This window comes from Ahaetulla prasina, chromosome 2 (genome assembly GCF_028640845.1).
Source record: "Ahaetulla prasina isolate Xishuangbanna chromosome 2, ASM2864084v1, whole genome shotgun sequence".
NCBI lineage: Eukaryota > Metazoa > Chordata > Lepidosauria > Squamata > Colubridae > Ahaetulla > Ahaetulla prasina.
The window spans coordinates 118619229-118636086 of NC_080540.1; the positions used below are offsets into that span (position 1 = coordinate 118619229).

At 38.9% G+C, this 16858-nt stretch overlaps 1 protein-coding gene across 1 annotated transcript in view; it reads left to right on the plus strand.

The window, feature by feature from the left end:
• The first annotated feature begins 22 nt into the window (after positions 1 to 22).
• TECR (trans-2,3-enoyl-CoA reductase) overlaps positions 23 to 16858 on the plus strand; it is a 52979-nt gene continuing 36143 nt past the window's right edge. The window contains exon 1 of the mRNA XM_058165743.1: positions 23 to 129. Coding sequence (XP_058021726.1) covers positions 115 to 129 — 15 coding nt within the window. The 5' untranslated portion in view covers positions 23 to 114. The remainder of the gene's footprint in view (positions 130 to 16858) is intronic.

Sequence of the window (16858 nt, forward strand, 5' to 3'; positions counted from 1 at the left end):
CCCGTGATTCGCCTTGTACTTCTTCGCGGCGCGCCCCCCTTCAACGAAGTTGGAGCGTGTCACGTGAGGGGAAAGGGTGCTTTACGCCGCGGGAGCGAAAACGAGCGCGGAGCTATGAAGTATTACGAGGTGAGGGGAGTCCGAGAGCATCGCGTGGGCCGACGGGGGTGGGGCGGGGGGAAGTCGTGCGGCAGCGGCCACCGGTCAACGGCCGCAGGAGAGGAGAACCAGGTCCTCGCTCTCTTAACCTAAGGGAGGTGGTGGGTACCACGCACGCGTGGGAAAGCGCGAGAGGGAAAGTACGCATGTGTAGTATCTTGAGCCAACAGTCGCTGGGAGTTGGAGGGAACGAGGATGGGCTTTTCATCGAGTTTGAAGTGTGGGGTAGCCCTCCTCTGTTTCGTTGTTGGCGTGTCCTCTGTGCTTCTGCAGGGAAGTGGTCCATTTCAGCTTCCGCAGGCTGCTCTGTGAAGGAGCGCTCCGAAAACCCTTTTTGTGTCTTTTGGAGTATTTAGCTCTGCTATCTCCCCGCCTGCTCACGTTTCTCTGTAAATGCGATAACTTCGTCTTCCCTTGTACTGATTGCAGCTCGCGGCTATGTAGAACAAGATCGCTGTGTCTGGTTTTGCTGGTTTCCATATTCTGAATTTTCTTTGGGGAAGACAAGTGATCCAAATGGAAGGTTTTTGGACTTCTGACGGTGGCACTGTTAGTTAAAGAAAAATAAAGACCCATGACCAAGATTGGATAGGAAATTGGCTATGTCCAAGTGAATGGGGTTTTTTTTTTGCCTCAGGCTGTCGTGGAACCCCATCACGTTCTTGCAGATCACTTTGACAAACCTAGTCCGGGTTGCTATCAGATTGTGCCTTTCTGCATATATTCTTCGATGTGTCTTTCCATTTTCCAAAAACATAAAAATGATCATATCTGATAGGTCTGGAGGGTGATGTTCAATGAGTGGTAGTAGTGAAGTAATTGAGTAGCCACGTTTGTTGTTCAGTCGCTAAGTCATGTCCAACTCTTCACAACACCATAGACCATAATGTGACAGGCCCCCCTGCCCCTCCACTGTTTCCTGGAATGTGCAGAAATTCACGTTTGTTGCATCAATTACATTATCCATCTCATCCTCTGCCATGGCTTTCTCCTTTTGCCTTCAATCTTTCCCAACATACCCATCCTTAGAAATCTTAATTTTAAAATAATTTACAATTATTTTGTATGTATATGTTTCTATACATACTATACATCTGTATATCTGTTTTTTTTTAAATCTCCAAATCTTTCTGCTGTTTCTTTAACAGACTTCTTGTCTTTTCCCATGATTCTGATTACTCAAGAGAACCTAAAAGTCATTGTGCAAGGCAGCTTTTGATATGTTAATGTTTTGGCTTGTTCAGTTAAACAGGTATTGCAAAGTCTATTATTAATTCATCTCCGTACAAAGTTAATTATGTGTTACATTGCTTTATGTTATTGATTATTAAGCTTAATACTTTTTTTAGTACATCACTGAACTGGAACCTTAACATTTCCTGAAGATTTGCAGAATTTCTCATAGTTTTGATTACTTTATGCAGGAAAGTATTGTCTTAATTTTAAGTTTTTATAACTTTTAATGTCTTTTTTCATATTAGTCACTGAATGGAAATACAGATGTTTAGGATAGTGGATGTCAATTGATTGGATTCCTTAAAAGTAACAGTAATATGGAACAGAAGGGCATTTTATTTAGTAATACAAATTAGTGTCACCTGCTTTGTTTAAACACGATGCTTAGACTGGTTTAATGAATTTATTTTCTGGGTTTGCACAATATAATACTTTGAATCACAAGCTAAACAAATGGCCTGTGTTTACATACCATACCATCATAAAACACCAAAAAACCCCAAAAAACAAAATTTTAAACTAACACCTTAGCATGGTGTACAACTGTTGCTAGTATATTAATAACTGATTTAAGCAATACTGTATAAAGTTTGAGGACAAAGGAGCGAGGGAAAGAAAGTACCATAAATACATAAACTATCTTGTCTTTTTTAAGATAAGCAACTGTGTTATATTTATTATAAGCTTCAGACACAGCCTCTGTGACCCAATTCCTAATAATTATAGGTGAGAGAATAGAATGTTACAGCATGGCTATTGATTGCTACATTTTAGTTCATTGCTCTTTTATCTTGAAAATTGATGCATGATAGAGTACTTGAAGAACATGTTACAGAACCATATTTTTTGCAGTCAGCTTCCAAGATCAAAAAAGAAAAGATATACATCTTAAAAACATAACCAGCAGTTTTGTATTAGTAAGATTATTATCTCCTGAGCACCACAGGACCCTTATAGGAACTTTAAATTAACATAGCTTGCTTTCTTCAAGCTAGATTAATTTTTCCTCAGAGCGGATTTATATTTTTTCCCCTGGTAGATTGTGCTAAACAAATGCTCAATTTTCCATTTACTGGACATATGCTAATTTATGAAAGTAGAGTAGGGGAGCTTTCCAAAAGGCTTTTGTATTTCATTGAGGGTTTTCTTTTATTTGATATAATAGACTTAGGTTCTTGTGCTACATTTGATTACTAATACCTAGTAATCAAATGTAGCACAAGAACCTAAGTAATAACTGTAACTGATATCCTTGTTGGATCTTTAGCAATTCACTTTATATCCCAGCTGAATATATCCCATACTGAATTCTCCTAGTGTCATCTCTGTGTTGTATAGTATTGTATAGTTCTACAAAAGACAAATACTACTTATCTAAGAAAATATTGGTATAGACTGCAAAGTAAGTTTGAATGATAACACTCATTCAGACTTACTTTGAATGTTCAACCACATTCTTTGTTTGATGTTCAATGGTTGTCTATTTTTTTAATACTATGACCAATAGTCACAGTTCCTGTCTAGGAGGGTTCTGCCCTGGACACCGTTGCATGGTTTAACATTTGTTTTGGTATTTGGAATTCTTTTAAAGAACAAAATATCCTTGTATGGATTGCTTCAATACTTTTCTTTTTCCAAGAACACTTTGTAACTTTTAAATGTTTGCAATACAACTTTTGTACATTTGCCTTACAATCTGGTGATGATCTGAACAGCTCAGTATATTTTTCCAGCCTTGAGGTCAGAGCAGCCTTTGCACCTGTCTTGTAAATGGATATATGCTTAGCAGTGCAATGGTACTAAGATTGGCTCTTTGCATTGCCTGCTCAGCTCAGCAGTTTTTCAAATGGCCCTGTCTGAATACTGAACAGTTGAGTATTTAATATCTCTTCCACAATACCTTGAGCTGGTAGAGAATAATAATTTTTCCAGAATCAATTGGCAATATTGCTTATTTGCTGACAGTTTGTAGTTTTTTCTTTCATTAATTTCCTGATTTTAACCTTCATTAATAGCAGATATACCCAAATCAGGCTCTTAAAGCCACATGCTCTCCAAACAACCATGTGGGACCTTTAATGACATACAAATCTGGAGGGCATTTAGTTGAGAAAAACTATCCTTGAAGAATATTATTTCTCCAGTCATAACTATTTGCTAAGAAGACAAAGATCAAAGAAATAGGTTATCTAGAGTTCTCCAGAAATTTAGATTAAATTTGTTAAATCGTATTAGCCACAGCTAGCATGACCAATACAAAGGATTTCAGTTATCATAGTTTAAACATTTGGAGGGCACCAAATTGCCTTCCCTTGTTCTAGTCTAGGCAATTATAAGTGCTTATTTCTCTATTAGGCTAAAGTCTCCTGGAATACTACATGTATATGTTAGTTTACTGGTGATTATAAAGAAATGACTTGCAATTGCGCTCTGTGATATTTTTCACCCTTCTAGTCTAGGATAAAACCTTGGTGTTTTCTGGTCTTCCACATCTGGCACAGCTAAACATTTTCAAGAGAATTGTCTGGCTATTTCTCTATTTAATGTTTATATAGTGTTTCTTTAAATTGTTATGAAAATGCATACAAATCTTGCAAAAATCTTAACATTTTATTATACTCATGTGATCATGAAAATTTAGAGTGAAGCTATGCAAATGGTAAAATGATTATTCATAAATCAAAAATGTTTCTCAATGCTTTTATTTTACTATGAAGTTAATGAATAAGGAGTTAATCTCAGCTGGAAGCTTAAGACAAAACATGTTGTAAGCAATATTTTTGGTTTGGGTCTTATACTCCTTTTAATAAGAATACTGTATGTTTGCATGGTCCAATATATATTACTGTAGTCATATGCAGCCATTCTGTAAGTTAGAGGCTGCATTTATAATGACAATGATAAGAAATTGATAGAAACTTAGAAAAAAGAAAAGGTATTAAAAATAAATAAAAAAATAAGAATATAATTATATAGACTTCCCTTCATCACCAGTATAAAAAAATTAATAAGTAATTACCTTATTTAAGCAAATGATCTCTTCTTTGCATATCCCATCTCTTACAAAAAGGGCCTCTGTGGCTCAGACTGGTAAGACAGTCTGTTATTAACACAGCTGCTTGCAATTACTGCAGGTTCTAGTCCCACCAGGCCCAAGGTTGACTCAGCCTTCCATCCTTTATAAGGTAGGTAAAATGAGGACCCAGATTGTTGGGGGCAATAAAGTTGGCTTTGTATATAATATACAAATGGATGAAGACTATTGCTTAACACAATGTAAGCCGCCCTGAGTCTTCGGAGAAGGGCGGGATATAAATGCAAAAAAAACAAAAACAAACAAACAAACAAATCCTTAAAAATCTAATCATTTCAATCAGAATCAGCAAAAGTCCACTTAGATTATTAGAGATAATAACAAATCTATTTTAACCTTTATCATATAAACCATCTTTGTATTTCTTTCTTTTACTTTTAACAATCTTGATCTTCAAAGCTTTAATGAGCCTATTTGTAAATCCAATATAGAAAAATTATCCACCCTCTTAATATGTTATTTGTGTATTCTTTTTAGTTATTAAGTCATCAGCTGGTTTTTTTGTATGTCCAATGTAGCATTTCCCCCCCCCCCATACCTTTTGACTGTTGTTCTAAAATCCACTTTTAGATCAGCGTCAGTCTTGTTAGTATATTTTTCTCCATTCTGTAATAGTACCATATTTTTTGGAGTATAAGACACACCTTTCCCCACCCCAAAAAGAGGGTGAAAATCTGGGTGCGTCTTATATCCAAATGTAGCCCCACCAGCTTCTCAAATGGAGGTTTCAGAGGCTGAAAAAAGCATCAGAAATTAAGCTTCAAAAAAGAAGCCCCCAAACAAAGTTTCAGAGGCTTTTTTTCTGAAGATGTTTCGGAGGCTTTCAGAGGCAGAAAAAAGTTTTTTTCTGAAACAGAGTCTTATACTCCGAAAAATATGGTAAGTCAAATTTAAGTGTTCTTCTCCTTTAATTGTAATCTTCAGTTATTTCTAGTTCTCCCTAGTGCCGTGATGGCAAACCTATGGCATACGTGCCTGAAGTGGCACATGGAGCCATGTTGCCTAGCACGTGCTGCGTCGCCCATTACTCTTCCAGGTTTCCGGTGTGTATGCGCACGCAACGATCAACTGGCCTTTGTGTGTGTGGCAGTGCTGGAAAGAGGGGCAAATAACTAAGGCAGAGTATCAGCAAATAGCCCGAGCCTGTAAAGATGAAGTGAGGAAAGCTAAAGCTCACAACGAACAAAGGCTAGCGACAAAAGTAAAAAATAACAAAAAAAGCTTCTTCCAACATGTTAAAAACAAGAAAAAAGTCAAAGAAACAATTGGCCCATTGCTGGGAGAAAGTGGCAAGGTGACAAGCAACAGGGAGAAAGCAGATCTACTTAACTCATCTGTCTTTAAACAAAAGGAAAAAACAATCCAACCCACCACCACAAAAAACAGATTAGGAACACAAATTAAAATAGGGAAAAAATGGTAAGTGAACACCTGTCTACCCTAGACGAGTTCAAATCACCAGGACCGGATGGATTACACCCCAGGGTTCTGAAGGAACTGGCAGATGAGATCTCAGAACCACTGAACTATATCTTTCAAAGATCCTGGAGCACAGGGGAACTGCCAGAGGACTGGAAAAGAGCTGATGTAGTTCCCATCTTCAAAAAAGGGGGAAAAAAAACAGATCCAGGAAACTACAGACCTATCAGCCTGACCTCAATACCAGGGAAGATTCTGGAAAAGATAATCAAACAACGAATCATTGAACACCTAGAAGCAAACAAAGTAATAACCAAAAGCCAACATGGGTTTGTCAAAAACAGATCATGCCAGACTAATCTCATTGCATTCTTTGACAAAGTAACAGAATTAGTGGACCAGAGGAATGCTGTCGATATAATTTACTTGGACTTCAGCAAAGCATTTGATAAAGTAGACCATAACCTACTACTAGATAAAGTAGAAAAATGTGGGTTAGACAGCACCACTACTAGATGGATTCGTAACTGGCTGACCAACCGCACTCAACGTGTAGACCTCAATGGAACTACATCCACATGGAGGGAAGTATGCAGTGGAGTACCCCAAGGCTCTGTTTTAGGCCCAGTACTCTTCAACATCTTCATCAATGACTTGGACAAGGAGATAGATGGGGAACTCATCAAATTTGCAGATGACACCAAGCTGGCAGGAATAGCCAACACTCCAGAAGATAGGCTCAAGATACAGAAGGATCTTGACAGACTTGAACATTGGGCGCTAACTAACAAAATGAAATTCAACAGTGAAAAAAGTAAGGTTCTACATTTAGGCAAAAAAAAATAAAAATGCACAGGTACCGGATATGTGGTACCTTGCTCAATATTAGTAACTGTGAGAGGGATCTTGGAGTCCTAGTGGACAACCATTTAGATATGAGCCAGCAGTGTGCAGCAGCTGCCAAAAAAGCCAACACAGTTCTGGGCTGCATAAACAGAGGGATAGAATCAAGATCACGTGAAGTGTTAATACCACTTTATAATGCCTTGGTAAGGCCACACTTGGAATATTGCATTCAGTTTTGGTCGCCACGATGTAAAAAAGATGTTGAGACTCTAGAAAGAGTGCAGAGAAGAGCAACAAAGATGATTAGGGGACTGGAGGCTAAAACATGAAGAACGGTTGCAGGAACTGGGTATGTCTAGTTTAATAAAAAGGACCAGGGGAGACATGATAGCTGTGTTCCAATATCTCAGAGGTTGCCACAAAGAAGAGGGAGTCAAACTATTCTCCAAAGCACCTGAAGGCAGGACAAGAAGCAATGGGTGGAAACTAATCAAGGAGAGAAGCAACTTAGAACTAAGGAGAAATTTCCTGACAGAACAATAAGTGGAACAGCTTGCCTGCAGAAGTTGTGAGTGCTCCAACACTGGAAATTTTTAAGAAAATGTTGGATAGCCCTTTGTCTGAAATGGTGTAGGGTTTCCTGCTTGGGCAGGGGGTTGGACTAGAAGACCTCCAAGGACCCTTCCAACTCTGTTGTTATGTTATGTTATGTTACGTTACGTTACGTTACGTTACGTTACGTTACGTTACGTTACGTTAAACCAGAAGAGCTGGTCTTCTGTTTTCTGGCATCAGCACGTGCACCAGCCAGTTGATTGGTGTGTGCGCATGCGCAGAAATAATCAGAAGACTTGTTGGCTGGAAACCGGAAGTGTCTTATCTAGCATGCGGGATGTTCCCTAGGCAGCTCCTCTTCCTGATTACGGCTGTGACGAGTGCACACGCATGTGTGAAATGCTTCCTTTTTGGCACTTGGTGCAGCGCTCGTGTTCCCTTTTCAGCACTCGGTGCGAAAAAAGGTTCACCCTCACTGCCCTAGTGTCCAATCGTTAAAAGTTTTATCCTATCATTTTTAAAAAAAGAATTCAAAACAAAAACAATTTCCCACAGAAAGGATTTTTATAATTAATTCCAGAATCTTATTTCAGATCCATCTAGACCCTGTGTATGTCCAAAATGAAAGTTCTAATCAGCCTTTTGAGGTTTATTTAAAAAATCAAGTCCTTAAATTTGTATTTAAGAATTCTTTTGCTAATGATTGAAGGAAACTCACCCTGTGTTTTTAAATATGTCGATTCATAGTTCCTAATGGCTGAAAAGCAGTTGACAAGCAATTTCCAAAAGTGATTAGAAAGATATGGGAGTCCTATAGCAATTCTATGTCAAGTTGATTTCAGAAAATATTGGCCCTAACTAGATACCTAACAGATGCCACTTATTTCTATCCCTTCATTGCAAATTCATTTAAACCTATGTTTTCTTCCCCTTACTATTGCATAGTGGGTTTCTTCTTATAACTACTACTAAGGGGTCATAATTAAAGATAGATAAAATAATTTTGATTAAGGTTCAGTTTGGATAGTTTTAAAATTGTATGTTATGTTCCAGGTACAATGGCTATGTGTTGAAATCTTGGCCTTTTTATATTTTATTATATATTGGTGACTATAAGATTCCCCCCCCCCGCATCTCGATTTCAAAATTAATTTTAACTGCATTACAATATTAGAAAATACTTTTTTCAAATCACTAAATTACAAAATGAAATTAAGAAACTTCATTTAGCTTGCAATTATCTGGGAATAAGACAACTTAATATTATAAGATTTATACTTGTTACTTAACTGTTTCACATTTATAGATGTTTCTTTGGAAATTGTTCGCTAGTATATGCTGCCATTTTTGTACAATTTGCAGCATTGTTTCCATAGACATGATATAAGAAATTCAGTGTAAAATAAAAATCAAAGTCAAAATGCAAGAAACTTTTGGTAAGTTACATTTGTAAGCCGTTTATGAGCTAAATGGAGAAAGAACTTTTAATTTATTTTGATAAGGGTATACATATTTCTCTAGTCTCTTCAAACCCTTCATCTACTGAGTGTTCAATATAGTTCTGTTGAGTTGAATTGAATAATTTAAATAATAGTTTACTTAATAATTATCTACTACAGTGGTGTGCTTTTTGTCAGCAAACAGAACATCTCACGTATAAGCCAAGTGAGAATTGTTTTGTAGTACAACTGTAGGCCTTTTAGTTGTTGAAGTTTGGTTGGTACACCAGAGGGTGCTGTTAGCTTAATTTTGGAGAATGTGCATTTCAAATAAGATCTCCAGTGTTTTCCTGGTTTTTTTCCTCCCCTAATTTGAACTGATATTTAGCAGAAAAACCAATACCCCATTGTAACCTGACATAGGATCTATTCCTATTGCTGAATAATTAATCCATGGATCAGTAGAAAACTATTCTAGGATGAGATATTTTGCCTCCATTGCCTATCAACGGTATATTCTAAATCTGTTGGATCTGTTTTGCTTCACTGATCAGTATTGGTATCCTGACTGTCCTCCTGCAAGTGTGTTAATGAAAATGGTTAATTCTTCTGTCTTAGCTTTCCTTTCCCCCTCCTAATGTCATTAGCTGGTAGAAAACATCTCCAAATTAGTAAAGTGATCCAGGAATTAGGTGGGAGTAGCAACTGTGTACTTTTGTACCCTTCCTCTTGTTAAAGACTAAGCACTGGGAAGTGAAAAGGAGCTTACATGCACACACAATCATCTGTGAACGAACACAAATGCTGACTTCCCCTAGTTCTGAAAAAACGTAGAGGGAGCTCTAATGTTCCTGGGCAGCAGTGCAAGCAAACGTTATATAGCATCAGTCCTATGCCAGCCTTTTGTAGGTAGCAAGTTTTTTTTTTTTTATGCAAATGCTACTGTAACATGCACTGGTGCTTGCTGCAACCTCCTCCAAAAAGGATCAAGCAGGGAAAAGCTCCCGTGTCTATGCAGAAGTTGAAAAATGTCTTCCATGCTTCTGGAATGTTTATAATTTGAGAGAAAAACAAAACAGTGGTAGAAGAGATGAGCTAGGAATTAGAGGGAAAATTGTCCATATTGGCTTAAAATGGATAATAATTACTTAATTTTTATCACTCGTGATGGAATGGGCTGTGAAACATGTCAGATTTTATATGTCTTGCAACTTGTGATCTGTAGTTTAAGGACAGAAATACTAATATTATTCCAATACAGCTAAGGGTGACATAAATTTATCTCACTTTGTGGACCGAATAAGCAAATGTTGCCCATGTAAAATGATGCTTATATAAGAGATAAAGGGCAAATGGAGATAGGCTTGAAGTCTGTATCCCTGTATTGGAAATAGGAACTAGCATTATGCTGTAGTCTGTCCTATTTTAGGTTCTATAATGTGGATTTTCATGTGTTAAAATACAGACTTCCTATGTTCTATGTTATATTTGTTGTTTACTAAGCTATAATGTGACGATGGCTTTTGACTTAGTCTGTTATATGAATCTAGATATTGTGGCTTATTCCAATAACTGTGTTCTGTCCCCCTCAACCACAACCCAAAAGACACGCGAGCTGACTATATTTGCCAGCAATTTATTCCTATTACAGATATCAGTTCTGGCAACGAACCTGCGATTGCCTGCCAAGTCCTCCTATCTCTTCAGTGCAACTGCGGTCCGTTGCTGGAGCAACCCAGAGTTCAGAAATAAACAGAAATCCAATTCCTTAGTCTTACAATAAAGCAGCCAAAGTTTCCAAAAGTCAGTTTATGTCCGTCACGAAGCCGAATGGCAGCTCCACCCACTTTTATACCCTGTGGGGTGTGGCTCCGTGACTCAGCACTCCCTGGGCCGGCCCCTCCCTTTCCTTTGCTGCGCACATTTCCCCCGGCGTCGCTACCTTGCAACTAGCCAAGATTGATCCTCCTCAGCTGGCTCTTGAGGCATTGCCACGGAGAAGGAGGAGTCGCAGGAAAGAGGCCGTGTCAGCTCCTCCTCCTCCACCTGGCCTGCCTCTGGAACCTGGAGCGGAGCCAGAGAGGAAGGTCCTGCAGAGGGAAGCCCTGTCGGCTCTTCTCCCTCACTCTCTAAGTCACTCTCTGCCAGGAGGCCAGGTTCGGGGCCTGCAGACACAACAAACTGTTATAGGGTTAAAACATTTGGAATGATATAATACAATGATACAACAGTTGGATTTTGCAATACTTTGATTCAAAGAGCAAAAGGGCATTTCAGACTTGCTTGAATGTTCACACAGCATCTTCTGCAAGTCCTTAAACCAAGCACATCTTTTCACTGCTGTTGAAAGGCAGTTTTGTGATCTCAAGAAATAATTCAAATATGTTAATGACTTGCAGGTATCCTGTTTTCCCCAAAATAAGACATCCCTTGATAATAAGCCCAATCAGGCTTTTGAGTAAATGGCAATAAGGCCAAGCACTTATTTCAGGATTCAAAAATATATAAGACACTTATTTTTGGGGAAACATGGTAGGTGTTACATGGATATCCCCATGTTCTCCAAAACATCCCCCCCCACTCCCTTCCCCCCATTACTGATGTAAGGCTGTCAGCTTAGCCGAATGGCAGCCATGACATTTATCGTCACCCATTTCAACAAGAACCATATTGGAGTTCCTGGATATAGTGACAAATAAATTACAGACTGAGGACTGTTAGCTGAGCAATCAGAACCCACAGCTGTGGGACTAATGGAAGAAAGGTTATTTAACAGATATATATCTGTAACAGATATATAAAGACTGAAAAAAATTGAACTATTACAAATCCAATCCAATGAGATGTTCATTACCTTGAGTTATTGTAAAAATATTAAAGTCAGGCAGGGAGGGAGTGGGGGAGGGAAAGAGAAAAAAGAAAAGACTTCTGGAAAGAACAGCATCTAGAATCAGAAATAAGAGACTAGCATATCAACATTGATTTTACATATATATATTTATATATATATAAAAGGGAAAACCACTCATGCCGGATTCATGAAATCTCCAGAACCATAAAGCCTATAAACTTGAAATTTGTCGTGTATGTTCCTCTTGGCTTCTAGGTGCTAAGAAAGGATTTTTCAAAATGACCATCACAGCATTAGTATTTCCTATATTATTATTAACACGTTCTGATGCTAAGGAGTTCTACTTCCCCTCCCCACCTGAAAAGAAATCTGTTCCAAATGCAAAACACAAGCAGAGGAGAGGAGTTTCACTTACAGTTTCACTTTCACAGCAGCAAGCAGCTTTACCAGAGAACAGTTGAGCTAAGCACGCCCAACCTCCTTCCTGTCTCCTCCTTGTTCACACAGCAAATATTGTTTGAGTTTCCAAACACTCCTCAACTCTCACACACTGTCAGGATGCTAGCCAGGTGAATACCAATGGATGCTGGTAGGCAGAGGCAGATCCCCCCCCCCCCCCAGTTTAGATGAGTCTGTTTCTTCTACTGTAACAGCAGTTAAAGGGAAAAGAGGCAAAAAACGCAGAAAAAAATTTATAGATGCGATTAGGAAAACACAAGTAAGGGAAGCTGTACACAAGTATCGTCAAACTCAGCCCCACGTCAGTAGACAGGCTGTAAAAAAGTATACATCTAATAACTCCTACGTTAATCAGTCACAAATGAGATCAATGCCTTGGACTAGTAAGTATTTGTCTGGTTTTAAATATGAACCTCAGATTGATTACTTCAGGGACAAGGTTGTTGATCTCGGACCTTGGTTACCCTGTGTCTGGTGGCAGGATGAGAGTCCAGAGATGTGCTGCAGTGGCGGTAAAGTCCACCTCCCTCCCCTTCAGCCCTACTCTGAACCCTTACATAGCCTTCTCACCCACCAGCAACCAATAGCAAAGCACTTTATAACTTTCTGCTGGAAAAGTTGTCCACTGAGCATATGAAGTATGAATCTGGGGACTCAATAATGGAGATCAGGGATGCTGTACATTACCCTGTGGAGTTCTTGCACGCTCTCAACCCACCAGCATTACCATCTCATGTCCTCTACCTCAAGGTTGGCGCTCCAATCATGCTGTTACACAATCTAAGTCTTCCAAAACTATGCAGTGGCACCAGGCTTAGGTGAAGACTGTACAAATACGTAATCGAAGCCACAATTTTCGCAGCCATCAATCAAGGAGAAACCATTTTCATACCCCGAATTCTTCTGATCCCATCAGACTACCACTTTGAGTTCAATTTCTCGTTAAGGCACAGGGACAGACTTTGAAAGTGGCTGGTGTGCATCTGATGAGTGACTGTTTCTCCCATGGCCAGTTCTATGTGGCATGCTGCAGAGTCAGTTCACCTGACAGCCTGGTCATCCTCCTGCTAGACAGCAAAACCATGAATGTTGTTTACAAGGAGATCCTGAGCAATTCATCTGAGGGACGAATTGAAAGTCTGTGCTATGCAATTTATTAGCCTGGCTACATAGACAAAACAACCACGGTTGCTGCTGGGATTAAAGAGTTTAAGCCCATCTATTTAATTGTTGTTACATTTACAATAATGTCTTCATCTGTAACAGAAACTTAGTTTACTGTCTCTAACCAAATAATACAGTCACTTTTTAAACTCTCATTAATTTTCAAGCTTTAAGTGTCAGTTTATCAAGCCCCATCACATAATTTCGTAGCGAAGCACGGGTATCCAGCTAGTGTGAAATAAAAGTAGAAACAGAATTAGAACTGCAAAGGTCTACACAGGGCAAAGAAGTGAAAGTCTTGCCAGAAGTAGCTCAGACTGTAGAAGCAAACCAGGGGGAATCAGTAATAGAGGATACTAGCATAGGTGTTGAATTGTTTTCATTCTCAAACCAGGCACCTTTGCTTTTGCCTCAGAAAGACCAAAGCCCATTTAACAAAAAAACAAGAGGAATTGAAACACAGAATGCTTGAGTGTCTAGAACAACAACAACAACAACAAAAATCAGAATAAGGTTGTTTGCAATAAAGTTTGTTCCAAAGAAAGAGCTAAAGTATTAAAAGTTGACAATATTGTGATACTAAATGCAAGCAAAAGCTCACTGTAAGAAACAAACTAATGCACAGGATGATTAGTTATAATTGAATACCCTAGATGCAAAATCAACAAACAAGAAAAAAAAGCTAAATAGTGCACCACCAAAATGAAATATTGGTTGAAAAATAAGACGAGCATGCTAAGATCAGATGTGACAAAGTTAGAGTAGATGACAGAAAAGAAGCTGAAGAACAAGAAGATCAAAGAATACCTGATAAAGAAATGTCATCTAGAAACAAGGAAGATCAAGAAACCACTAGAAATAAAAAGCAGCAAGTAACAGCTACAGTCAAGAAGCTCAACAGATAGGAAGCTCAAATTGCACACTATAGACAGAATCTCCAATTTCAGTCAAGTCAGAAACATTTTTACTAATGCGTCAGTGGAGGGATTGCAACGAACCAGTCAATACCTGGGAAAGGAGAAGAGTGGAGTTCTGGCACAGCTATTGAAACAATTCAAAGAAATACTATAAGAATGCAGCCTGGATAAAGGAGGTGGATAAGTTTTTTTTTTAATGAAAGAAAGCAGAAATGGTTCAGAACAGGGCAAGGAAGATCAAGAATTGGTCAGCTTTAAGGGAAGATGATCTGCATATTTTTTTGTTGAAACGTCTAACTCACCTCTACCCACTAATTTTGTCAAGCAGTTTAACAACATATTCAAGGAGGTCAAATTGAAGATTGGTTAACATTTGGCAAAACATACTAATAACAAAAGATCCAGCAAAAGGGGAAATGTTAGGAAACTACAGACCAATTACTTGTTTACCAAAAACATTCAAATTGCTAACTGGTTTGGTAGTTGATGCAGTCCAACATCAATGAATTGAAAACAAGTTTTTTCCACATGAGAAGAAAGAAAAACTGCCCAAACAGCAGAGGAACAAAAGGTTCGTTATTAATTGACAAGATGATTTTGAAAAACTGCAAGAGAAGGAAAACCAAAATTCAGCTCCCTGCCACATGATTGGATATATAGTCAAGTGCCTAGAAATAACAAGAGTGTAGAAAAATCAGAAGGTTTGTGCAAAAATCAATGGCACAGTGGAAGATGCTGTTGGGAGAGGTTAATATTAAGAGAAGAATCTTTCAAAGAGATACTTTGCCCCCACTACTGTTTGTCATTGCATTGATTCCTCTGTCAATAGTACAAAACTATGCTATCAAACATCATCATGTCTGCCAGGGTAGCCTATCTCCTTTACATGAATGATTTATAGCTTTATGGAAAAACACCATCTGAAATAGAATAGTTCAATGTTGTCTGCATATACAGCCAAGATATTGTGATGCATTCATTCATTCAATTTCCATAGTCACCATTCTTAATCAATGACCTGAGGCGTCTTACAGTTTCTAAAGTATACAACAATTAAAACAAAAACATTTTAAAAACAATAAAACCACCCAAAAATAAATATACACCGCAGCCAATATATTTGACCAGTTAGTCATAAAGCTGGGAAACAAGGCCATTAACACAGTCATCAATTTAGGCTTGGGAACAAAGCTAGGTTTTTAAAGCTTTACAAAGAGCCAGTTAGGTTGCAGCCGTTCTGAGGGGAGGTTATTCCACCGAACGGGCTACTGCATAAAAGGCCCATCTTTTAAGCTCCGCCGGCCGAAACTGGTTGGCAGGATCTGGAGCATGTCCAATCTGCTAGATTGAATTGGAAAAAAGCAGTCCTTCAAGTAACTCGGTCCAAGCCATATAGGGCTTTAAAGGTGACAACCTTGAATTTCACCTGGAAGGATATCAGTAACCAGTGCAGCTCATGCAATAGTGGTGTCGTGTGCTGTATATTTGGCACCATTTACTACTTGCATAGCACATTCTGTACCAGTTGAAATTTCCGAATGCTCTTCAGGGGCAACCCCATCTAGAGTTTGTTGCAGTAATCTAAACGAGAAGTTACAAGGGCATGATGGTGGTGAGCAGACTCTCCTGGTCCAGAAATGGATGCAGTTGGCCCACCATCCAAAGATGGGAAAAGAGTCTCCTAGCCATGTTTGCCAATTGCTCTTTGAACAGGAGTCATGAGTCTAGGAGGACCCCTAAATTGTGTATCAGGTCTGTCTGGGAAAGTGCAGCCTCATTCAGAAATGGAAGAACCTTGTGTCTGGAGTGTCCAAACACCCATAGACATAACCCAATCTTGCTAGGGTTTAGTTGGAGCCCATTTCGCATCCATGGCATCATTCTAGGAGTATGGAGTAGAGCTATAAAGCTGGGTGTTATGAAATAGTATAAGGTTTCCTGCCTAAGCAGGGGATTGGACTAGAAGACCTCCAAGGTCCCTTCCAACTCTGTTGTTCTATTCTATATTGATGATATCTGATCCCAAACCAACAGATCACCTCACCAGTGGCTTCACATAAATGTTAAATAGAAGGGGAGAGAGAATAAAATCCTGAGGCATTCCACAAAGTGGGACCCATGGGCTGGAGCTGTCTCCACCTATCAACATTGATTGGAACTGACCCCAAAGCAAAGATAGTAATAGTTGTCCTGGGTACCATACAAAAACACTTAGAGCACCACTTGAACAGCATTGGCATTTACAAAATCATCACCAGTCAATTGCAAAAGGCAACTTTACCTGGAATAGCTTGCATTTTGTGACAGTACCTTTACATCATCAAACAGTAACTTCTGCCTAGCCCAGGTTCTTGGGAAGGACTTGATAAGTGGATTAAAACAGCAAATCTAGCCTAAACATCTTGGTGATTGTGCAACCAACCCTAATAATAATATGTTGAACCAATCTGTTACCACATTTCTGTATTCAACTTACAGGTTACTTACCGTATTTTTTGGAGTATAAGATGCACCTTTTTCTCCCCTAAAAAGGGGTGAAAATTTAGGTGCGTCTTATACACCGAATGTAGCCCCGCCCACCCACTGGCCCCCACCCTTTGGCCTCTGCCTCCCAGCGATTTACCTCCTTGAAGCAAACAGCAAGAAGAAACAGCCCATTTCAGCTTCAGCACAGCCTAAATAGCACAAGTTGATTGTCCCCGACTCTCAGCTGTTTCAG